This window comes from Erpetoichthys calabaricus, chromosome 15 (genome assembly GCF_900747795.2).
Source record: "Erpetoichthys calabaricus chromosome 15, fErpCal1.3, whole genome shotgun sequence".
NCBI classification, from domain to species: domain Eukaryota; kingdom Metazoa; phylum Chordata; class Cladistia; order Polypteriformes; family Polypteridae; genus Erpetoichthys; species Erpetoichthys calabaricus.
The window spans coordinates 95,512,266-95,537,496 of NC_041408.2; the positions used below are offsets into that span (position 1 = coordinate 95,512,266).

The 25,231-nt window shown below is 51.9% G+C and overlaps 1 protein-coding gene across 1 annotated transcript in view; it reads right to left on the bottom strand.

Annotated features, from left to right (window-relative positions):
• LOC114665777 (CUB and sushi domain-containing protein 1-like) overlaps nucleotides 1–25,231 on the bottom strand; it is a 299,098-nt gene that overhangs the window by 260,717 nt on the left and 13,150 nt on the right. Inside the window, exon 2 of the mRNA XM_051919387.1 lies at nucleotides 5,959–6,175. Coding sequence (XP_051775347.1) covers nucleotides 5,959–6,175 — 217 coding nt within the window. The remainder of the gene's footprint in view (nucleotides 1–5,958; nucleotides 6,176–25,231) is intronic.

The window sequence follows — 25,231 nt, forward strand, 5'->3', positions numbered from 1 at the left end:
TTCTTGAGAGGAATCCGTCTTTTAATCCTCAGGCACACGGGGGTGGGGGGGGGGGTTTGGGGGGTGAGGGGGTGCAAGGCCGGCTGGTGCCCACAACAGGGCATGATGGTCCTTCTTACCTGACCCCCACAACCCAAGGAGCTGCCTGTGAATGACTGGGCCACTGCAGTCCAACCAAATTCCAAAGGGCGCAGAGCAAATCGTGGGCAGGGTGGGCTCATGCCAAAGCGAGGAATATTGGATGGTGGTCTCTCTAAATGAAAAGGTGACATTCACAGGGGGCACACTACACACTGGGCATGTATTGTGAAGAGGTGCCAGCTGGCTAGACATCACCCGGGCACTACCAGGGTAGTACAGCTAAGTAAGAAGGCACTAGGCAGAGTCAGAGAGATGCCAATGTAGAGCCAATGCCATGCCCACTCTCTGAAGTGGACATTTGGTTCCAGGAGAGAGTCACTTGAAAGGGAAGAAGGATTGTCAGGGGCACAGGGCTGCCCACTGTAGATGATGGGGTCAGAGTGTCCAGCCCAGGCAGAAGTGCCACGCTCTCCCACCCAACAGCCAGGGGGCAGACAGGGGCTCTGCACAGCTCACATGTGGTACAACTGAATGAACCTCCCACCACAGGCGCCCCTGGGGACTAAGAGTGGGTACAGCCCGCTGGGGTCTGTCAGACAAGTGGGCGGGGTTTATGCTAATTAAACGACGGATTTCCAGAGCTGTGTGCCTTTCTGAAGACAGTGCCAACCCAAAGAATGTGCTTGAACCCGATTGGCACATTGGGGCTTGGCTCAGGTACCCTGGTCAGTAGGTTAATTTTAGGCTGTTTTTGGGCAATTTTGGAACTTCTTAGGAAGATGAAGCTCTCCTGACTTTACAGATGTGCAGACTGAGCGGCCATCGGGACAATCGGGAACAGCTCTGGAGAACACGTCAGAGTGGGCAAAGCCTTGGGGGGCACGATGTCACTGGCCTGCACTGCGGCTCGCCAATCAAATCATGTAGTCGTACCGACCGATGGCCACCTGCCCAGGAGATGGACGGACGACTTCTCGGATCTTAAGCCAGTCTAGTGCCCACTTAACCCAAGGCAGGACCCAACCCTGGCCAGGATGCCAGTCACACCCACACTCACACTTGGCATAAAATTCAAACAAATCAAAAAAACCTCACAAGAGCACAGGGAGGACATGCTGGTGGGACATGGGATTTGAACCTGGGTCTTGGGAGGTTGGCAGTGCCACCTGCTGCCCCAACCTTTATTGCTACACCATGTAGTTTCTGCAGTGAATTGAGACGGCACTTTTTGGCCATGTCTTACTGTCTGTGAGGCGCTATATAACAAAGAGGCTGCTGGGCACTAACAATTTAATGCCATGAACTTGGCACATGCTAAGAAAGGAGCGATAATAAATATTGACATCGAGTGCCACACAGTTAGGTCTGGATGCCAGGCTGCAAGGCACTATATTAATAAAGTATCTATCTATCTATCTATCTATCTATCTATCTATGATGGTAAGGACACAACAAACCTTCATTATTTGACTGATGTGCCAATGTGCTGGCCTGACTTCCAGAATGAAGTGCATGGCATCCACCTGAACTGAGATGTGCCAGGCCCCTCTTGTCCATTTGCTGTTAGGGCAGCAGTGCAGGGGTCCAGCAGACCACCAGCTCTCATTCATGAGAGTACTGGCTGTGTGCAAGTGGGAAGTGGTTGGCACCTGGTGCCCCTTTCTAGTCTTAAGGCCACATTTCTGTATTGAAGCACAGAAGAATTTCTTCATTTTGTTTGCATCACAGATTTCACTGACAAGGGTCAAATGCCCCCCTATTAAATTGAACCCTGGGGGTACTTGTGGGCAGAAGAGGGAAAACTCAACAGTCTCCAGCCTTCCAGGGGTAAAAAGGAACCAAACCAGCTGAGGGCACCAGGCAGGCGGGCTCCCAAGATGGCAAAGCAGGAAGGAAAACATGGAACATGTGACTGGGATGAAGAGAAAGACACTCAACATGCCAGCCATGTGCCAATAGAGTGAACAAGGCAGGATGTGTGGCATTGTATCCCAGTCATGTGACTGTCCACTGGCATCTACTTTGCTCTCCTCAACAGAATGAATGTTGTGGTGCCAGCCCTGCACCAAGCTCATACCCAACCGACTGCCCGAGTTGATATGCTAATAAATTTCCGCATCTGAAATCAGGCCATCTGGTGACACGGAATTGGTGACAAGCTTGAAGTGTGGTGACTTCAGCAAGAAACAAACGAGAAAGGCGGCGATGCACACGAGAGCTTGGTCACATAACAAGGTGGGTGGCTTCAGACGGGGCCCCCTGTGTTATGAGAGCCACTAGAGGGCAACCGCTCCTGTGCATCAGAGGCGGGCAGGACGGCTGCTTGACTTCTTTCTCATTCCTGTAGGTGGCAGCAGAGCAGAAATCACTAAGGTGATGGCACCATGAGAGTGTAACTGCAGACCGCAGTGCCAACGAGGTGGGTCAAGTTACGCCCTCAACGTCAGTCACGAAATGCCCACTCTGGTTAAGGTTGGGGTTATGGGAGGCAATCTGCCCCAAAGGGCATTTTGAGACTGACATTGTGGGCGTTACCTGGTGCCATAGGTAGGGCCGGCTGCAGTTAGAGCCATCTTGATGGCACAGGGGCCCATCCTCAGTCTGTCAAGTGACAAGGATGAGCTGCAACTGGCACAGTGATTGGCACAGCCATCTCACAGCTTCTGGGCCCTGCTTCAGTCCTCCATTTTGATTCTAAAGATAAAGAGCTGTGAAAGGCGCCATATAACTTGGAGAGACGCGTCTGGGCACTCGACAATAGATGGGTAGACAGACAGACAGACAGACACGTGAAAGGCGCCGTATATCAGGCAGATGGATTGGCTTTCCTTGTCTGAACTCCTCTGCCGATTTTCCAATCACTCTTTGTCACTTTGTCACATGTGTGCCACCTCCTCTGATGTCTCTTTCCTCACACATCTTGTCATAATATTTTTCCATCCCTTGAGCCGTCATTTGTTCTGTGTGCCTGGTGCCAACAGTGGGTCAGCACGGTGGCATGTTGGTGATTTTTTTTTCCTAAAGTCTGCCACCTGACTGCCAGGCGCCTGACTTTGTGATGTTTTAATTGAGCCTGACATCTTGTCTTTGCAGAGGCCTGGCCAGATGGCACAATGGCAGTGTGTGAATGCCACTCACTGCGGGCACTACACACAAGCCCCAGATAGCTGCTCATTTGCTTCCATCATCAATGTACTAAGCAATGGCAGGGCTGCAATGAATGAACTGTGGTGCCCGGTCAGTAAGGAGGTGCCCATTCAAATAGGGTGCCTACAGGATGGGTGGTGGGTCAGTCTGGTGAGTGACCCCCACCCCCCAAGGCCAGCTGACAGTGGCACATGGGCCATGTGAAGTGGGCGACTTGTGGATATATTGAAGCCCAGAGCCCACCTCAGGCAGCTGGCCCATGTTGATGGGTGTGACGGACCACATGGGCTTTGGGGGTCCCTGCTGGGCAGAGGCTCTACTTGACGATCCTCAAGGCTCCGCTGGGTGATGCCACTCTCTCCTGGCCCCTTGTGCAGCTGTTGCTAAGCAACACCTTTCATGTATCAAAAGGCCACTCCCCCCAATCACCCCCCCAGGCCTGACACACACACACTCTTGATGACTATACGCAGGGTGGGCTTACACACTCAGCACAGGACCCTCAATGTGCCAGTGTCAAAGTCCCCCCAAACATTTGTGTCCCTAACATGACTCAAACCGAGTGACGTGTACAGCAAGGCCAGTCAAGTGTGACAAGCAAAGACCACCGTCTGTCCTCTCGTCCTCCACCATGTTTAAGTTTGAGCCCACTCAGAATGACCAGGACAGGGTTGGCAGCGCACTGGCCGAGGTCATCTGGGCCATAACCATTCATGGGGACCCCTGCTGGACACACTGGCCAGTCTGAGGATGGTCACATGACTCCCTTTGAGGGGGAGGAGGAGGAGGAAGGAGATTGGCTGTGTGGGGCTTGTGGTCACATGACTCCCCCGTCCCTTGTGGTGGGACAGGCCACTGGAAGACTCACAGATGGACAGTGATGGTCACTAAGGGTGGTCTCGTTTACTTTACGCATCACCAGGTGGCGTTAGACACCAGCCTGCTGCTCCTGCACAGAGTTTCCTTTTAGCTGGTCATGGTGGGCATGCCTTCTTGAAGACCTGGTGGTCCACCAATGCTGACCGACTGCTCATCTCATTCTGAGCAGATTCAGGGCGAGGAACGTCATGAAAGGCCACCCTGGCAGGCGAGATTGCCATGGTTCATCGATTATGGGCATTGCCCACCCAGCCCAGTGTGTGCCCGTCCCGCACTCTTCAGTCAGGTGCCAGTCTGAAGGTACAATGGCATTGACAATGACCAGGGTGTGAAGAGCGACACATCAGCAGGGTCCCCCTTAAGCCACACCCCCAGCTCAGGCGTCCTCTTCTAGAAAGTTCCTTGCTCAGCCAGCCAGCCTGCTCACCCCGGCCTCACACACTCAACTGACCACCTCTAGCTGTGGATGGTCGCCCCCCACGGCTGCAGACCCCCTGACAGCCTCGAGCAGCGCCCATCGTGCTTGACATTGGCAAGCACAGCCCACAAGCACTTTATTTAAAGTAGCCGCCCACTAGACGCAGAAGCAGAATCGTGAGCCACACTGGCACGGTGGAGACTGGCACCCGCCAAGCTCAAAGAAGATGGCAGCTTCAGCCACTCAGTGCCCATGATATGAAGATGCTGCTTGTGCGCTGTATAGCACCTTTCGCTCATCGTCTGTGGAGGTACTGCTGGACAGGATGGGATGGTCACCGGCGGTCAGGGACACTCGACTCATGACAGGCAGACTGATGCTGTCTCAGTGCAGACCACCACTTTATATAAGTAGCTTAAGGCCAGTGAGGGACTGCCCCCATAACTGTAAGTGGCATCACGGATGCATCCTATGACAGAGGACATGGGTGGGCAGACCGCCTGGTCCTACGAAAGGGAAGTGGAGTCCAGGAGGGCAAGGGCACTGAGGGCCACTAGGGGGAGCAGTAGGCACACGGGTCCAGGATGTGCCCGGGCCAGTGAGATAAAGGCAGCATGGGCAGGGGGCAAATGATGACTGTGGTCAATCGGCCAGTGGCAGCAACTGAAAGACGAACGTGGCATTGGGGGCCACCAAGGTCCATGAGTGACGCTGTCACCTCACGCACACAAACCATCAGGGCCCAACTCAGCACAAATGCCCATGTTGTCACCCTGACTGGTGGGCACATTGTAGGGTGAGAGTTCATATTGTCATTGTCATCTCCTTATGGACAATCACGTGAGAGGACACAACGCCAGTAGAGTCCACCGTGAAGACAGTCCAGTGACCAATGGCTGCCTACAAAACATAAGCAAGGGCACTGCCACTTTCTGCCCATCTCCTCTTCTATTGCCAACCTGCTCTACAATCCAGCATCAACCCTCCAACCTCCACATCCACACCAAGCTGACTCACTGGTGTCTGCCCCTTCAGATGCCACCTTCTTCACCTCCCTGTGGCTCATTGCTGCCCCCGTCATTACACTGCACCTTCAGCATCAGCCATACCCTGCATGCCCGCCACTGGCACTGCCACATCTCATTTTTCAGCACCCAGAGTTTGTCTGTCCTGTGTAATCAGTTGTCCCCTTGGCCACTTCTTGGAGGACACAATACCACCCATCACCACGGCACTCTCAGTTCCAGTGCCCTTTCTCGACGTCACAACTTGAGCTGATGTTTATCAAGGTCGGACCCAGTGCTGCCCCCTGTAGTGTCGCCCATCTGACTCCACCCTCCGTTAGCACGAGCTCAGCAGCATTCTAGAAGCCTCCAGAGATGTCACATCGCCCACCCTCTGGCGCCCCCTGGCTCCCACCCTAGGTGTCATACCTCAGCTTTAGGTTGCCCTGCTGCGGCTGCCCGTCGTACACCGAGACAATGTCGAAGTCCTCCTCAAGGGCAAAGGTGTGGAAGGACAGCTGTATCCTGTTGCGCTCTCCTGTCACGATGATCCAGGTACAGTTGGCATAGTTGGGGTAGCCATGTGGAAATCCCGGGCTCTCGATGGTGCCATTGAGTCCTTGCACCAAACCTCCACACGTCTGACCTGGGCAGAGGAGAAGAAGACACCAAGCAGAGTGAGTGGCATTGCAGTGTGGCATCGATAAACAAGCTGGACAAGCAAACCAAGATGGCAGAGTGCAATGCATGACTGGCGGGTACAGAAGACCTAATGACAGCGGGCACAGACATGAGGGACACAGTAAACACTGGCTTATGTTTAACATCCTGAGTGGCTGGCATGTCCCCTCGAGGACAGGACCCTGAAATGACACACCAGGCCTGTGACATACTGCGTATCAACATGTCGGGGCACACACGCTTCAGGATGCCATCTTTAATGTGTGCCAAGACAACATGGAAAACACAGGCATGCCAGCAGTGACACAGAATATGCCCGTCTGGCTTCATTACCCACTCCAGAGTCATTGGGCATAAGGCAGAGCCAACCCAGGCAGGGGGCACCATTCACAGACACACAAAGGACCACCTTGGAATGTTGGGCACACAAACAGAGCAGACTTCTAGAAGAGAGGATGCCAGGTTGGGCTCCCCAGTAGAATGGAGCTGGGCACACGGGCAGCGGAGGCTGCAAACCAAAATCCCCCAAATGTTTGTCACGTCCACACCATTCAAGCCATGTGGACAAACAGAGAAGCCGACACTTGGCACCCTGGCATCTATGCCCATCTGTGTGTCTTGTGTCTTAAATCCAGCCTGACCAATGCCAGCTCTTCTGTGCCCCCTAGTTGTCACAGCAAATCTCACACAGCCCCTTGAGGTGCCCAACTGGTGGTGGGCTTTGATACACAAAGCCTTCAGTGGGCCCAGTGGTTCTTGTGCCAGTTGCACCACCCAACAGGCGTGGCCTTCATTTCGATAAGCTCTGCTGTCATGGCACATGCCAGTCATGTAGGGTGGCACTCTTAATGTGTCACATGAGTTTGAGTTTCTTGTGGTGATTGGCAGCCAGAGCACCTGAGCTCTTAAGGGGTCTTCAATGGGTGGCTGCTGATTAGTGCTCAGTAGGCACGAATGGGGGGCTTTGGGGTGATGGCACAGACATCTGCCCAATGGGTCAAGCTTGTCACATTACCAAAACAACGGTGGCTCATCATAGTGAGCTCCTCACTGACTGGCACACAGAACAGGGCAACTTTCAGGGGTACTTTATGGGCACAAGCAGAACTGACAAGAAAAGTGACAAGGGAGTTGAGTGGTCAGCCACCACCATGTCAGTTACCGGTCACCTCGCTGGGTCATCAGTCACCCCATCATCCACCCAGTCACGTCATTTGACACCTCAGACACGTTAACTTAGAGTCCCTGCTGTCATTAACTGTGACCTGGTGCCCAGTCCTGTGGTGTGCCGCCAGTCTACTCCACCTCACAGGTGGTGATGAACACAAAGCAGGGCACCTGGAGGGGACGCAGGTCGCACCACTCATTGGGGGTCTCTGTAAGCCAGGTTTCATTAGTTACACGGCACTGCTGGCCGCGCTCCAGACTCCCGGTGCCCACGTGGTAATTAAGCTCACAGCACCTTAATGATTATTTTGCACAAAAGTGGCGCAATGTTGGCAGGTAAATCTCGTAATTCAGATGTTAATTCATGCGGTGATAAAAGACACCGCTGTGTTCCTAATTCACAGTCCCGCCTGGCGAGGGTGGCGCGCTGACTTCAATTGGCACGAGTGGCAGCAAATGGGACCTGCAGTTCAGGAGAAGGGAGAGTGCCACTGTGACAGGCCAAAATGGCAAAGTCCACAAGAAACCCGAGAAGGACGCAGCAGGAGGGCAAAGCTGGGCTGCAGGAACAGAGGGCAGCAGACACTTGGCGTGCCAACTTGACGCTCACTCAGATGTGCAAGAAGGTCATAAGAGGAGGACATCAGTGGGCTTCACTGCACCTGCTGACAGAAATGAGGGCAATGAATATAGCGCCTTTGACGCTGTGCCATGAGCAAGTGCATAGAGTCTCGGGGGTCATCGCACCAGGCCTGGCGGCTGAGGGTTCAAGCAGGAGCCTCACACAGTCACAACCCAAAGGGTCACCATGTCCATCGATGCTGCACCCAGGGCCAAAGCCTGGGGTCTTCACCATCGCTGGGCACCATTGAGGCCACAGAGGGACATTTAGATTGAGTCCAAGTGGACCCCCAGTATCACTACATACAAAAAGACGGAAAACAAGACGAGCGACTGGACACCTAACGTCTGATTGTCCAGCAAGAAATGGGCACAGCGACGAGGACCAATGCAAAAAAGAGGCGAGTGAGACCACGGGCACTACAGTCAGCCCCCCTGGACTGGTCATGCCATCTCACCACAGTGGGGGGATCAGGAAGTGGCAGGCATGTCACCCATCTCCGGTGTTGTGGATCTTCAGATATGAAGTTGTGACAGGATGGGTCACAGATGATGGGGGGGCTCAGGTGTGACTGGCGTGTTGGAAAGCAATGAAAAAGAAGCCAAAGCAGATGAGATGCTCCCGATAAGACTGGCGTGGACCACCTCAAAGCCAGGGAGCAAACAAGAACAACAGAAGAAACGGGCATGACCACTGGCAGCAGAGTGATGTTAGGGGTGGCGGCCAGCAGGAGGCACACACTTGACCTCATGTTGTTCTGGCAACACGGTGTGAAGCTGACTGTCCTGTCCTCGTCACACAGTTCAAATATCCAAACAGTTGGCATGGAGTGCCATGTGTCTGATGGGGTCTCCAGTTTCGTCTCTCATTCCCAGGAGTTGTCCAGGGTGCTGCACATTGCGAAAATTTAGAATGAAGGGACGGAATCTTTGTTTTGTAAAGGTTGGCATTCATTATCTGGGTGAGTGTGCCAGGGCACCTGTGCTCAGCCGGGCTAAAGCCTGCCAGTGTGTTGGCCATTTTGGAAATTTAAAAATATTGAAAAACGCACAACTATCAAAGAGTGAGTCACCTGAAGTCAGGAGATGGCACATGGGGCGTCGACACATCATTTAAAAAAAAAAGAAAAAGCCACAAATTAAGCCTGGGTGGGACAAATCTGCCCAAACATCGCCGATGCGTCCACAACGCGCCCACTACGGTGCCCACCTGACCCAAGTCAGGCAGCAGAGGAAGCAGGCAGGCAAGAGAACATCAACTCTGGAAGGGCTGTGACACCAGCTTGGGATAGATGGATGTGACACTGAGTGGACATCATGGGCATCATAGAAGATGTTAAAGGTGCTGCATGGAGCTGAAAGGCGCTATATAATAGATAGATAGATAGATAGATAGATAGATAGATAGATAGATAGATAGATAGATAGATAGATAGATAGAGTGAAAGGCACTATATGATAGATAGATAGATAGATAGATAGATAGATAGATAGATAGATAGATAGATAGATAGATAGATAGATAGATAGATAGATAGATAGAGAGGAATGCCACTATAGAGTAGACAGTTAGATTTATCTATCTATGATATAGTGCCTTTCACATATCTATCTATCTATCTATCTATCTATCTATCTATCTATCTATCTATCTATCTATCTATCTATCTATCTATCTATCTATCTATCTATCTATGCTGCATGGAGCTGAAAGGCGCTATATAATAGATAGATAGATAGATAGATAGATAGATAGATAGATAGATAGATAGATAGATAGATAATGTGAAAGGCACTACTGTATATAACAGACAGATGCTCAGCATGGAAATGCCATCTCGGGATGCCACCTCGACATCTTCTGTGGCAGTAATAAGACAATGGACCACTAATGGTGGGCACAGGCTTTGATGCTCCCTGCTTGGACACAGGAGTCCACCTGTGTGCTGGCAGTACATGGTGCAGTGGTACAGACCCTCGGGCACTGCCACCACCACCACCACCATGTGATTAATGGCTTTATTTTCCTGTCATTTGTCACGCCGCTCTGACATTCCATTTCATTGTGCGGAAGATGACGTCCCGTTTAAGTCTAAAGGATTTATCTGCCATATGCACAAACAGGCAATTGAAGTTGGCTTCTGGCAGTCCCAATGGGGGGGTGTCACAGGAGTAAGGGGGCACTGCCACCACATGGGCACCTTGCCAATTTGCTTGTCCCTTGTGGACGTGTTAATTGCTGAGGTCAGTCTCGGCTGCACAAGAGGACGATGACAACGGTTTTTTGTGACCTTCTGGTGGCGCAGAATGGTAGCAGCTGTGACCAGGGGGCGCGCCCACATGCACTCTTGAACCCAAGGCCCTCTTGATGACACTTGGGACCCTGAGTGCTGACTGGAGATGTGATGTCTGCTTGTCACTGAGGGCCAGCGATGCTCAGGTTAAAAAAGCAAAGCGCATAAATGATGAATGCGCCACCAGCTTGCATGTCTGTCTGTGCCCGGAGGGTTGGCGCGTGTCATGTCAGGAGGTGACCTTATATGTGTGTCACAGCTAGTGAAACTCAGAAGGTTCCAGACTCCCTCAGAAGATGTTTGACAGACCACCATCATAGCAACATTGTCTTCATTTCATTTCACCCAACGAGAAGAGACCACTTGAGTGGCCAGCACTGGGGTCTAATGCCAGTCTCTAACCACATCTACACCCCCTCTGCTCCCCACAAGCTTGTCTACCTCTGCCACCTGCTCACACATTGCCCAGTGAGGGAACAAGAAGAGACCCCATACAGGCAGCCACTAGAGGGCCACACACAGCATTCTAGGAGGATCACCGGTGCCCCCTGCTCATAACGTTGTCATTTATCATGTGATGGGCTCTGCAGTGCCCCCTTTTGACTGGCAGGTCCCCTCACAGATGAGCCAATCCCTTTGAGAATGTCAAGGCCTGTCTCGCTCCTCAGGAGATCAGACCGACTACACCGCTGTTTCAGGCACTTAACCTACGACGGGTCATGTCGGACCCCCTTGCATTGCTGATGGTCTCTGCAAAACCCACAGTGCCAATCCATGTCTGCCGCTTTGCCTCCTCAGCCCAGTGCATTGTGGGACCTTCTAGACACCTGAAATCCAACAAGGCGCCGGCTAATGAAGAGTTAACACGGTCAGCGTCGTTAAAATGTGGCCTAACGAGGCGAGTGACATCACACTGGTGACCTTCCACTGGCGTGTGGCCGCCACGGCGATCTCAGAGCTCGTAAACAAGTGACAAACACAAAGCTCATCCCGCTGCTGCCCCCAGAGGTCACGGCGCCTCACTGTCTGATTACGGCGGGTCAGCTGGGTCTCGCGTGTCCAATCAGCCGCTCGGCTCTGCAGGCCTCGCTAATTTACATGCAGACGCCGCTCGCTAATTGGAATCTGAAATAAGAAAGAGTCACCCGAGTGACACGAGCTGTGACAATGACAGGGCCGAAGGGAGAGGAAGTCTGGCGGCTCAAGACAGGGTTTGTGCTCGGGTGCCAGTACCCCTAAAATGGACTTGTGGCTGATGGGGTGGTCATTTGCATATGCACTGGTCACTGGAGTGGGCGGGGGTCTCTGTCCAAGGGACCACCAGTAAGAGAGGCAGGACCCGAGGCCGACATGTGAGCAGTGCCAGCGCCAGTGGGCACAGGGCAAACACACAACGTGAAATGAACATCTAACTGTGGTAGCCTGTGGCACTGTAAAGAGGGAGGGATGACTGTGAAGAGACCACCAGTGAGGGAGTATGGCAATGGGGCTGGCAGCGCTGAGGGAAAGGCGTTATAAAGGTGCCTGTGAGTTTAAATGGGCACACTGAGGAAGAGTGACGGAGAGCATGAACAAGAGGGGGCTGGGGGGCTGTTGTGCGCATGTATCTCCATGTTTGGACACGTGTGTGTGTGCGTGTGTTTGTAGGTTTCTTTCACCCCCCCCTCCACTGTGATGCCACCGTGCCCGCTCTCATCAAAGAGTGTGATGCGCCAGGTGCCATGCTATTTTTGTCGACGTCTCGAAAATTTTCCAATAAACAGTAATTAAGCTCTTCGGCTGGCTGGCACATTTTTGTCGCCCTGGTGCTCTCTACTGGTGCCCCTCTTTTGAGCCCATTGGCGCACTGGCGCAGGGTGACACCCGGAGGTTGTCCTGGGTGTTAGCAGGGCAGCGCACCCCGTGTTGTAAGTGTGTGCCCGATTTGCTTGTGTCGCCGATGTGGTGCTTGACACTGCAGCGCGTAATCAAGCAGATGATTCAGGGCGTTGGGTAAACACTCATTATACAATCAGCGCCATTGTGTGCCAGCCTTCGCCAATAGGCAGCCTTTGAAAGACTCGCTAATGAGGCGCGGCGACAGAGAACTCCTTACAAACAACAAATAAAGTGCTGTGCCACGTGAAGGGGCATCGCCAGTCTGCCATCGTGAAGCCCTCTGACTGCTTCATCCAGCATTGGGCAGGTGGAGTGAATCCGGGCCAGGATGCCCATCCATCACCGGGAACATGTGCCTACTCACTCACAAATAGAAGTGGGGAGAAGCACAGGGACTGTGACTGGGCTGGGTTCAAACACAGTCCTCTGGTAATGTCAGCTGGTGCTGATGCCCGCTGTGCAGGCTTGTTGCCCAGACCCCTGGTGACTGTGATGACCCAGCAGGTCACACCATGGTGCCCATGTCCCCATTATGAAGTCCAGTCCACACTGTCAGCTACTGGCAGCACCTTGGCATTTGCCAAATGCAGCTGATTGTGCAATGAAATGAGGGCACAGATTTGGGGGTGCAAACCCAGACAGAAGAGTGGAGGTCAAAGGTCAGGGGCCAAAGCATCCAATAAGGAAGCAGACCACCAGCTTGTTTCCCATCATTTGCCATCATGAGACAACTGTCAGTGGGCGTGGTCTGCCACAACAGGGGGAGGGGCCAAGGCTGGAACTCCACAGCACAAGCCTCATAAAGTGCAGGAAGGGGGAGGTGACAACAGTGGGCACAAGTGGACGAGCATGCCCACTGAGCCCAAGGTGCCGCCCTGCAGAACCGCCACAAGGCTGGGGGGCTTCAGACCTTAAAGGCTTCCATCAAACTCTTCCAAATGAACCCGTGAGATTTCTGAGACCCCTAGAGGCCCCAGACTATTTGGCCTGTGCGGGTGCCACGCGGATGCCTCAGAAGCTCCGGAATATTAAAGCATGGTGCTGGCGCCTGCTGGGTCCATCTATAATGCCATCGATCGTGTGACAGGCATGATTCATGGGCACAATCTGAAAACGCTTTGCAAATTCCATTATGGCCCTTCAGTGACTTTCTTACTGATTTACAATCCCAAAAGTGACCAGCGAAACCCTGAAGAGTCCCGCGGACCACGTGGGCATCTGTCCACCCTGCTCAAGTAGCTTTACTGATAAAAATGTCTACCATTGTGGACCTAGCCTAGGGTGTCAGTGCCAAGTGTGGACTCACGTAAATGGAAACCAAAAACAAAGACCAAGATGAATGCCAAGCTTGTGCTTCATACCAATGTGGTGACATGCCCGCTCCCTTAACTGCCACTTCTCTGCTGCTCCTGCCAAATCCACCAGATCGTACTATGAGGGGGCACCAGGATGTTGAGAAGATACCTGATCCATGGGCATCAGAAGTGTGGCACATGGCCGTTCTATCAAAGGAGTCCTGCAAATGCCAGTGTTGAAGTGCAGGGGCCACTAGGGCACAGTTTGCCCCCATTCATGCTCGTTACCCAGGAAAAGTAGTAGGTAGGAACACCAAAGGAGTGGAATGGTAGCATGGTATGGGAAAACCTGCCTCAACGTGCCAAGGCACATTCCACCCAGCTAAGTGAAAACACATTGGGTGACTTCAGTACCTGACCACTAGAGGGCATGTGATACCACACAAAGACCTAAAGGATGGCACCGAAGGGCAACTGAAGGCCCCTGGGCATGCTTTAGGGTCAAGTCCACCATTGATGCTGAATGAAGGGGTACCTGAATCTGCAGGTATTCACCCTAACCGCCGGGCCACCAGCTGATAAGGACCAGGATAAGGAAGGGGTAGCCCGGCCATGACACTGGGCACTCAATCTGAACCCCTGCCTGTGCCCATGCCATTATTCTGATATCCTGTAACATCCCAACATGTGACCTGTGAGTTTGAACCTTGTCCAGTGATGTACTGTCTTCCTGCCAGGAACAAGACCACCCAAATGGGCTCCAAGTCCCTGTCTCTATAATGGAAATAGTGGGTTAGGAAAATGGATGGACAGATATACAGAAAGGTGGCCACTCCACACTTAAACTCTCAGTTGGTGGGCATGTTCTGCCCTGGGTGGTCTTCTGTCCCTTTTCATGTTGTTCCTGACTTTCACTTATTGGGTCTGCTTCTCCATTAATGTGCCAGGAAAGGATGGTGGGAATGATGGACTGATGTCGTGCTCGAGGAGAACTTCATTAGCAGGACTTGGATGTGAATATAAGACAAAGAACGGTGCCCGCTGGCGTGAAGGCACAGGGCACAGGAAGGACAGCAGCCCCGAAGAAGACGCCGGTCGATTTCTCTCGAGTCCTGTTGAGGACGCGGGACGTGGTAGTCATGGTGATGAGCCGACGCCTGCCCTGACCTCCGACGCAGTGAACAAGCGAATCCTGAAACGCTGTCCGTGGTGCTGAAAACCTAATGGCGCGGGCTCTGCGCAGTCCGCGAGGGTAAACGCTGTCCGTGGTGCTGAACGGAGGGCCCGCGTGCACTTGGCTGACGGGGAGCCGCCTGCCTCGCGCGTCCTCCTCGCATCTCTGTGTGTTCTTATCTCATTGCCGCTGCCACGTGACGTGTCACATGGAGGTGATTCACCCGTTTCTTGGCAGTTTATTCCTGCAAACGCCGTCCTCGACACCCTGAGCGCAGACTTTCAGATCTAAAAATCAGCTGTCAGAAGAGCGACAGAAGTGAGAAGGGTCGAGATCAAGGGAGCCCACCTAGCCGTCCGTCCTTCTAATCCAGTTAGAGGAGTGACAGGCCATTCACCGCCCCATGGCATCTTCTCCTGCTCACAGCTGCCCAGAGCGCCACCCTACTGGATATTTAAAGGCGCTGTAAGACGGCAAAACGGAGCCCCCCTCAGCGCAGATGAATGTTCAATGAAGCCCCCTGACTCTTGGCCTTAGGGACAGTAAATCTCTGAAAGACGAGGACCCCCGTGGACTGCTCAAGGTCTTCTTCTGAAACAAAGCAAAAGCAGTTCCTTTGTTTTAGGGTGGCAGTGGAGAGCTGGCTTGGAGGGCTGCAGCCTTTGCCCTTGTGGCACTGTGCCATCCACTGTCATGACTGGGTCAGCCGTCAAGGCACTGAATAAAAGGAAACTGGGTACTGTTCATGCATGTTGTGAAAGGCGCTATATATGAATGCCCGCTCACAGTCGTTAAGCTGAGGATGAAGTCTTTGGTCAAACCTCAAAGCCAGAGGGGGCACAGCCTCAGTCAGCCAATGCCAGTTGAAACAGGACAAGATGCACAACTGACCATAGAGTGGCACTTTTTAGACTGAAGACCCACTAGCTGGGATGAGATGCCCCTCCATCGTTTGGTTTGAGTGGATGGCAGAAGGCCACTGGATGGGTAAAATGACAGACCTCCACTAACAGATGTCACACACTGAGGGCACAGGTCATGGCTTACTGACCAGCCCTGTCCATGGCTCATTTGCAGCGTCACCTCACTGGACCAGTGCCAGGCCTATACCCTTCTCTGTGTCTTATACAGCAGAGTGGCCAACCTGTGCCCATGTCCTGACCCTGAAGACACACTGATTCACTTCAGCATGTCCTCCAAATGCAGGGATAAAGAAGATGAGCCCTATGGCATAACACCGGTGCCCATGTACTGGGTGGCACTGAGTCATCCAGCTGGGTGGTCAGCAGGTCTTGGTGGTTGACTCCTGAGGAGGACCCCCAGGGGTTTGCTTTTTACCTCTCATTGATGTTTTCCTTGCCCTCCAGGCCCACCTGCCCTGCAGTGTTCTACCTGTGCCAAGGCGCTATATAGGGCCACCTAGAATGACCAGAAGCTGGGAGTGAGCTGGGTGACAATGTGGCCAGCTGGAAGAAGAGCAGTGCCCCCTGGCCAGTGAATGGCAGAGTGTGGAGAGCGAGGACAGTAAGATGGATGGCACTGCTAATTGACAATGTGCCAGGCTGCCAGCGATTTAGAGCCCTGCCAGCCCGTTTAGTGGAGCGCAGTTGGCACTAAAGCATTTTCCAGGGAGCGACTCAGCATCCATGAGTTCAAGTCTCGTGTGCCCCCCGGATGTGCCCCCCTCCCTGCCAAGGCCGCTTATTGTTGCTTTATGCCACGAGAGATAAGAGCTGAGAATAAATTTGAAATCGCCGTAAATTGTGTGCTGCGGCCGAGACGAGACGCGCCAATTAACAGCGAAGCCCAAAGAGCTGACCGCTAAATTGGACTTGTCACTGTAAATCACCACGGGCAGAAGTGCTGAGCGGGCACATCGGGCAATCCTCTGGCTGGCCACCAGCTGCAGGCACTATATGCCCGTGAGTGTGGCCAACATGCCACCATTCCACAGTGAACACGGTTGGCAGCGGCTCTTTTCAGTTTCCCATTTTCACAAAAATTGTGTGTGTGCGAACTGGGCACGAAACGGGTACTGGGCAAGGAATGGGTGTACTGAGTTAGCCAGCCTGAGGACCCCAAAACCTGTGCACATGCTGAGGTTGGCAGATAGGGGGCAATAATCCTTCATGGGGACAAAAATGAACAAGAGGGTGCTGGGCAGCTGGTGGGCATCTAGTCTAGATTTGGCATGAGTGCCATCCTGTTTAAATAAACCAGTGATGCCACCTTAGCCACTTGCCAGCCTAGCACTATATACTGTACACATATGGGTTTAAAAAGGGCACACAATGGCATGTGTATGCAACACTTTAAGAGAAGACAGAAGGGCCAGAAAGGCAGGGTGGCACTGTATAATGAGCATGGCAAGGCCCATATGGAGGAGGACAGTGGAGTTTGGACAGGGTGGCACACAGCCAGGTCAGTCATCGATGTCACCAAGCCTGCAACTTTGATACCAGCACAGATATCTGAATGCCCGACACCGTGTCAGAAGTGGGCACTCACCTGGACACCAGAAGGTGGTGTCTGCTGGGCTGACATGGAGCTCCCTGCCCACCACACATCTTCACCCACCCATCACCCAGAGACCCCCTGCTTCATTAGAACTCGAATCCCGCCGTCTCCCGGTCCGCGTCCTGAGCTGCTCGGCTCCTCCTGGCCTATTGAGCTCAAATGGCTGTCCGAGGTGGGCACAGCTAGATTTGCAGAGCCGGTGTGTGACTGACCACCGTGGCCCACCGCTAGGCACAGCATAGCAGCCATGTGACCCCTGCCTGAGGGGACGGCTCAGCAGTGAAGGCCGCGGACTCCCTGGGGTGCAGACGTGCCATCTGCTGCCAGCGCCATCCACATGGGTCTCCTCTTTAGAGTTGGCGAGGCGCCTGACAGGCTGCAGCTGCGGCCCACCCATCCACTCGCTGCCCCCTCTCCAGAACCTTTTGTTCCCACTTTATCTGGGTGGGTTTAAAAAAAGGCCATCTTGATTCTATATAGTGCCCCCCAGTGCCCTCCTGGGCCACTAGAGGGCGCCCCTCAGTCTCTCAGCTGGCATTTGAGAGTCTCAAAGTGCATTGAAGGACAGAGGTGAGCAGTGGAGATCCCAGGCATGAGAGTGCCCCTAGACTGGCACTTCTTATTAGCAATGGTGCACTGAGACCTCGAAGTGATGGGCACCCTGGGCTAAGATATGATCATGTTGAGCATGGCATAAACCCCAAGTATTGGGAGGTCTTGGGGGTCTCTGTTCATTGCTGGTGCTCATTTGTTGCTCATCTGTGTGCTCGAGTGACCTTTGTCCCCTCAGAGCGTCACACTGCCAGCCTGAGCTGACCCCCAATACTTCAGTCCTTTAATCTGTGACTTCACTGAGTGGGTGGACGGGCAGAAGGGCAGACTGGTCAGTTTGCCCCCTCTGATGCCCATGAGACACAAATGGCTGTTGGCTCATTGATTAGCAAGTCATTATGAAAAGCACAAGACAAGGCCAGGTGGCACCACTGTAAGCGAAGGTGCAACACAGCTTCAGGGATCCGAGTTCCACTGCCAGTCTGAGTCTCACAAGCAAAGGACAGGCTGTCATCATGCCAACACACAGAAATGGTCAAAGCTGGTATTGAATTTGAAGAACAGCAATAAAGACCTGCGGGCCAAAAGACCAAAGAACGTCCACTCTGAGTGTAGAGAGGAACAAGAACATGCAGCTGGCATAAGGTGGCACAATCTGGGCTTGAGGAACTTGCTGAAGTTAAAGAAACAGGTGAAAAGGGACATGAAAGGTGCTATACAGGGAAACACAGGCCTGTCATCACAAGGCCTGGCATCACCACAGCCTCCATGTCACCATGGGCACAGACTCGGGCACATGACATGACAAATGTCTTCTGCTCTCTGATACTCAATGCCAACTGACCCTTCAGCCCTGCCTGATGGCCGTCACCCTGTCTCTGGTGTCACGATGCCCCTCAGCCTTGCCGTGTCATGAAGAGCTCAGACACTCTGAACAACATGGAGGGGTCAGTCACTGAATGTGAAAGGCACTACGGGGCATCAAAAAACTGGCATGGTAGGTGTGAAAGGCGCTATATTGTGTAAGAGAACCTGAGAGTGGAGCCCCTCCAATGCCTTTGATGTGTGGGTTTTAACCCCTTCATGCCCACTGCTACTAATGGCCTCTGAATGCCAGGTGAGTCTTGTTCTGTGTCTGATCAGGGTGGCACCTGCAGAGTCAGTGCCTCCTTCCTGATGCCAGTCTGCCACCATGTACTATTGATTTCAGAGCTCATGTCTGACTTGTCATGTGGCACCTGATGCCCACATTCCACAAGGTGGTCGTTTGCCTAATAAAGTCGTTTGGGTACTAAGATGGAGAGGAAGCCGAGTGGAGTTTCCTCGGGGACATCAGGCTGTGTGGGTCACATGGGCTGTGGAAGAAAATCAAAGCCCTCCTCCTCCTCATCCTCCTCCTCCTGTTTCTTTTCTGTCTCCCTTTCAGACGAAGGACTCAATGAGCCCCCCCACTGACCGGTGCTTTGTTACTTAAAAGTGGTCAGCCAGGCAATCAGTTCGTCATAAGCAGGGTGACCTAATTTGGGGTCAGTGGTGGGCACACAGAGCTTGGCACCCATCAAATGGGAGAGTGTGAAGCCCCCAGGCCTGCTTCGTTTGGGGCACCACCCCACAGTTCAATTTGACGCTGAGTGGCGCCCCCTTTGCTTTGACAATTCCACCTGTGTCTGGACGCCACCGGGTTCATCCAGAGGACCACCCCAAGTGAATGAGGGCATCACGGTGGTCAGAAACAGGAATGTCAGGACTCCATCCGCACATTCTGAGCTTCGGGCATCTGAGACCCCCTAACCGTGGTGTCCAAAGTAGATGTGGGTGCTGAGAGCACACGCTGACCGCCTGCTGCTTACCTTCCCATCTCCCTCGGAGTTTTTGGGGTCTTGTGTAGGTTTCGGGGTCACCTTGGGATGTCTGTATTGCTGCCAGTGGGGTGGGGGGTCTCACGCACTGACCGCTGTATGTTGTGCCCTCGCCGGTGGTGGACCTGTGCAGGTGGCCAGGTTTGATTCACCTGCTTGCTGTGACGCGATTTGAACCCGAGCACCAAGTGGATTTGACAGTTTCATTACAGTAAATATTTGTCATCATGGCGGATTCCTGCTGCTCCACACCAGATCTGAGCCCCCGGAATAAACGCGCTTTGCTTCATCTCCAGAAGGTGGCGCTGTGTTCCTGTCCTGTTGAGGGAGGTGCAGTGCGGTAAGTCGACGTCGCTGTCCACTTTTATGTCCCCATCACTCGTTAACGCTTGTCACTCAAGTTCACTGTCCCACTGGGGGGGGGGGTCACCCAGAGACAGGCACTGGACAGCCAATTGACCACACTGTCCCTCTGAGCTGCCACTCAAACACACCTAAGAGAGAACTGGTGGGGGGCACAAAGTGTGACTGAACCCCTGCTCTGGTCACCTGATGAAAACTGTGCCATCACTTAAGGACAGGCTGGCAAGCTGGCTGGTCAAAGTCACCAGTCTGGACACAGCAAAGGGGCCGCTGACCAAGATGGTGGCACCTTGGCTCCTCTCATGTCTTGTAAGTGAGACCCCCAGTGGGCAAAAGAAATTCAACTCTTCTGCTGCCCCCTGCTGATTTCTCATGGAATGACTCCCTGCCTAGCGAGGCCCAGGCCAATGAGTGGCACTGCCCCGTGGCACTGATGAGCTTGGCACCAGATGAAGTGAATGCAGCTGTGTGACGGCTGTCACCTCAGCACTGCAAATGTCACCTCAACGCCCCTCCCACTCCTCACTGTCACTCCCTTTGAGGACCAAATGTGGAGACACAAAGGAAGGGAAAGTCGACGGTGAGCGGAACTGACCGCTGCTGAGCGTTCTTAAATAAATGGAACGACTCGTTAGTATTAGTATCATTAATAATATTATTAATAGTATTAGTATCATTAATAGTACAGTATATTAGTATCATTAATAGTATTATTAATAGTACTAGTATTAGTATTAATATCATTAATAGTATTAGTATTAGCATTAGTATCATTAATAGTATTAGTATTAGCAGTATCGTTAATAGTATTAGTATCATTAATAGTATTAGTATTAGCATTAGTATCATTAACAGTATTAGTATCATTAAAAGTATTAGTATTAGCAGTATCGTTAATAGTATTAGTATTATTAATAGTATTAGTATCATTAAAAGTATTAGTATTAGCAGTATCGTTAATAGTATTAGTATTATTAATAGTATTAGTATCATTAATAGTATTAGTATTAGCAATAGTATCATTAATAGTATTAGTATTATCAGCATCGTTAATAGTATTAGTATTATTAATAGTATTAGTATTATTAATAGTATTAGTATCATTAATAGTACAGTATATTAGTATCATTAATAGTATTATTAATAGTACTAGTATTAGTATCATTAATAGTATTAGTATTAGCATTAGTATCATTAATAGTATTAGTATTAGCAGCATCATTAATAGTATTAGTATTATTAATAGTATTAGTATCATTAATAGTATTAGTATTAGTATCATTAATAGTATTATTAATAGTATTAGTATTATTAATAGTATTAGTATCATTAGTAGTATTAGCATTAGTATCATTAATAGTATTAGTAGTAGCATTAGTATCGTTAATAGTATTAGTATTATTAATAGTATTGGTATCATTAATAGTATTAGTATTAGCATTATTAATAGCATTATTAATAGTATTAGTACTATTAATAGTATTAGAATTATTAATTGTAATAGTATTAGTATTATTAACCTCACGGTCGGCACTTTATGGGTTGAGATGCCAAGGCACTAGGATGGCAAATCATCAGTCAGCCAGCCAGCCAATCAATAAAACAATCAGTGAAACTGTCAGCCAATGAATCAATCAGAAGATAAAGAAACCCGCCTGCTAATCAGTTGATGAATCAATAAATGAATTACCAATCAATCGATCAGAAGATCAATTAATCAGTCAGGCAACAATCAGTGAGCTCATCCGTCAACAGCTAATTAATTAGCCAATCAGCCCCAGAGTGTGCCAATCAACCAATCAGCTACTAAAGGAGACCACCAAACGGCATGAGCCCCAGGGCCTCAGAGGCTGGTGACCCCACATGTCCCCTTATGGTTGTCACAACCCCCAAGCTGTCACCACCTACAATAATAAACGTCACTGTGGGGTGCCTGGCAATTTGCTAGTGCCAAGCCTTGAGTGGGCAGGATGACCACAGACAGCGCCCTCCTTAGTCCAGACAGTGACCAGTGATGTCACTTTGGGCACAAATGTGCATGGAGCAGTAAAGATGGCACTGATGAAAGGGGGCACCAGTCTGCCCAGCACCCCCAGCCACTAGGGGGGCTCACAGAATTCATTTGAACCTTTGTGCCCATTTCTCAGGTGCGATTGGACCCCCTGTCTTTCAGGTTTCACACCTAACTGATGTTGTGGGGTCCGGTGACCCAAGTCGAGTTTCTGAGTTTAGAGTGCCAGCATGAAGCCACACAAACACACACTGCATCCCAAAGCAGGCAACAGGGTGGCACCCACCGATTCTGCCCTCTGACCGTGGCCGAGGGTACTTGTTTGGGTCAGCATGTCTTCCCCAACTCTGGTGGTCTGCTCACTACCCTTGTCCAACTCCTCTCCAGCTGACCGCTGCCCTCTTCTTTCAGCCTCTCGTCCCAGCGTTTGATTACTTTGGGACAATTGGACATGAGCAGTGGCACATCTGGTGGGACATTACTGCTGGGGCTCGCTAAGTAAGCATGGAGACCCCCAAGTTTTTATTTTTTTTTTCTTTTTATTCATTTCCAGTCACACTGAGGGTCCCAAGTCCCCCACTCCTATGCAGTTCTGGCCAGTCCTCTCCTACCCAGTCGATCTGGACGTCCATCGGCCACCTACACTGTGAGGACCCCTAGACCCTCACACCACTGGCCAGCCCTCATGTGCCCCCCACACAGCGCCAGCACAAATGAGACCAGCTGCACGAGGCAAAAGCTGTCAGCAGGGGACAAAAATAACCCCACAGTGGTCACGTCATCCATCGACATCGCCGGCCTCATTAGCGGAACCTGAAAACGAGTCGCAGCGGCAGCAGCAGGCGAAAGTTTAAATTTAGGCTAATTAGGAAACAGCGTGGGCATCAAAGGTGACGCCATGCAGGGGGCCGTCCTATGCCCGCGCCTATGCCTTCTCATTGAGTCTTTGAAACAAACCCAGAAACATCTGGAAATGAATCTCACTGAGTCCTGGGCCTGCAGGGGGCGCTAAGGAAACTTTGCAGTGACAAGCAGCACTCTGGGGCCACCAGGCCTTGAAAAGCCACTAAGCGGTGAGGAGACGTGTCACCTCTGGGAAGAAAGTGGCATGCGTGAGACAAGACAACAGAGGACAGACCGGTGCCCATAAGATCAATGGAGAAGGAGATCAGATGGAGAGAGAACAAGTGATGGAGGGCAATTCATAGGAGACAGACCTGTAAGGCACTATATAACAGACAGGCAGACGTCCCTTGGCACACTGGCTAGTCCTGCGATTTCACAGATGCATCATCCCGGGTTCAAGTGTCACATCCTGTCCTCTGATGTCCACCCCCCTTCTCAAAGATATGCATATAACGGTGACTGGCAGACCTCTGTGGTGGTCTGTGGTTAAGGGGCCCTGCAATGGACTGGCTCCCCTATCAGCGCTTTGCCCCTGATATTGCCAGGATGTTCTCATACCCACCCTTGACCCTAAATTAGATCACCTGGGCTTGAGAATGTTAGGTCAGTTTGACATACAAGAAAGGCGCCATATAATTAGAGGTCCAGCTTACCAAGTGCGTAGTTACCAAATGGGGTCCTGAGTCTACCCTGGCAGCAGTACCCAGAAGGCAGGAATCGACCCTGGGTGGGACACCAGCCCACTGCATGGCCAGTGCAGTCATCAGAGCACAAGGACAAGGGGGATGACAACACGGCATGGATGCCAATAAACTCATCAATCCCACTCAACTGATTCCTCAAAAAATGCCATCAAGTGAAGATCTGAAAGCCCCCAAAGTCCAAGTCCACCACACTGCCTGGTCACGTGATTCTCGTGTTGACAAATCCATCTGGAGTCCCCTGTCCTCCATCTCTTGAAACACTTCAGTCCTGTCACCTCGTCATCTCCTCTGTCATGGCTCGTCACTGTCACTCTCTTTGGTCCTGCGTGGGTCTGTGTGGCTCATCACTGTCACTCTCCATGGTCCTAAGTGGGTCTGTGTGGCTCATCACTGTCCTTTCTTTGCTCTGTGACGTTGTCCTTGTAGTATGGACACTGTCCAGCACTCCACGTGACATCTCACCAGGGCCTCATAAGCTCCCTTGACTTGCATCTCACACTTCGAGGCGCTATATAACTCAACACCCTGTTTGGATGTGGCCAGCCCACTATGACCCCCAGGTCCTCTGTCATCTATTCCGGTCCCCCTTGTGTGACTCGTTTGGTGTCATCCAGCTGAGAGTGACGGTTCAGCTCCACGGAGAGCTCAGCTGTTAGGGTCCTGGTTGGCCACTTTCAGCCCTACGTGTCGTGGACTGGCCTCTCACCTTGGACTGGTCCCCGCCTCGTGCCCACCGCAGTTCCCCATCGGCCTTGTTCTGACCCGGCCGGATCCCCGGTTAATTCGTGAAGGTCTGGTGGGCTCTGATCTCCGGCAGAGTCTTCAGAAGTGCTGCCACTCGCTAACCTGCATGCTGCCTAATGATTAATCCCGGCATTCCCTGCCCATCTGTCCGCCTGATTTATGTGCCCTCGCCAGCCTCTATCTGATCTAATTAACCAGAACCCATCACTCACCTCCCACTGGAGACATCGTCGTTTTCCAGAGCGTGTTGTCATCAAAACCGGAAAAATATGAAACGGATTACTCAAACAAACGAGCTCGTCGGGAAGACCATGGGCTCCGCGCTCGACTCGTTCAGCACTAAATGCGGCGCCATTCATTACTGTAATCCTCCTCCCCCTCATCAGCACATTGGCCACGGTGGGCTGGGGGGCTGCCCCGCAGGAGGGTCTGCGCAATTATGCTAAGGACACCAGTGCGGCCTTCACACGCAGATCAGCACTCTCGGCATCTGGACTCGGGTTCAAAACCATCCACGGAGGACTTGAATGTCTCGTCCGCAGCCTAGTTTAGTGGGCATGGACCCCCAAACAAACCAATGTCCCCCACCCTGGGCTTCTAATGACTGTTTGGTCATTTAGCTGCCATTAGAAACTCCCTGTAACTGGAAGAAACTGGTTTAGGCAACGTCATGCCATTCGTCCATTTGCAAACCCAACTGTCCTAGGAGATGGGCACACCTGGCAGGGAAAACTCTAGGGAGGTGCCAGTCTGTCACAGTGACACCCACAGGGCAGAAGTAGAGGACTTGGCAAGAAAACCAAACAGCCAACAAGGGAAACCAACAGCTGACATCCAGGGGGTGGAGCCTATCCTGGGAACCCTGGGTGTGAGGCATGGACCAGGCATGGATGTGGTGCCAGGACAGTGTGTGGCACATGCCCGCAGCGGGGCCAC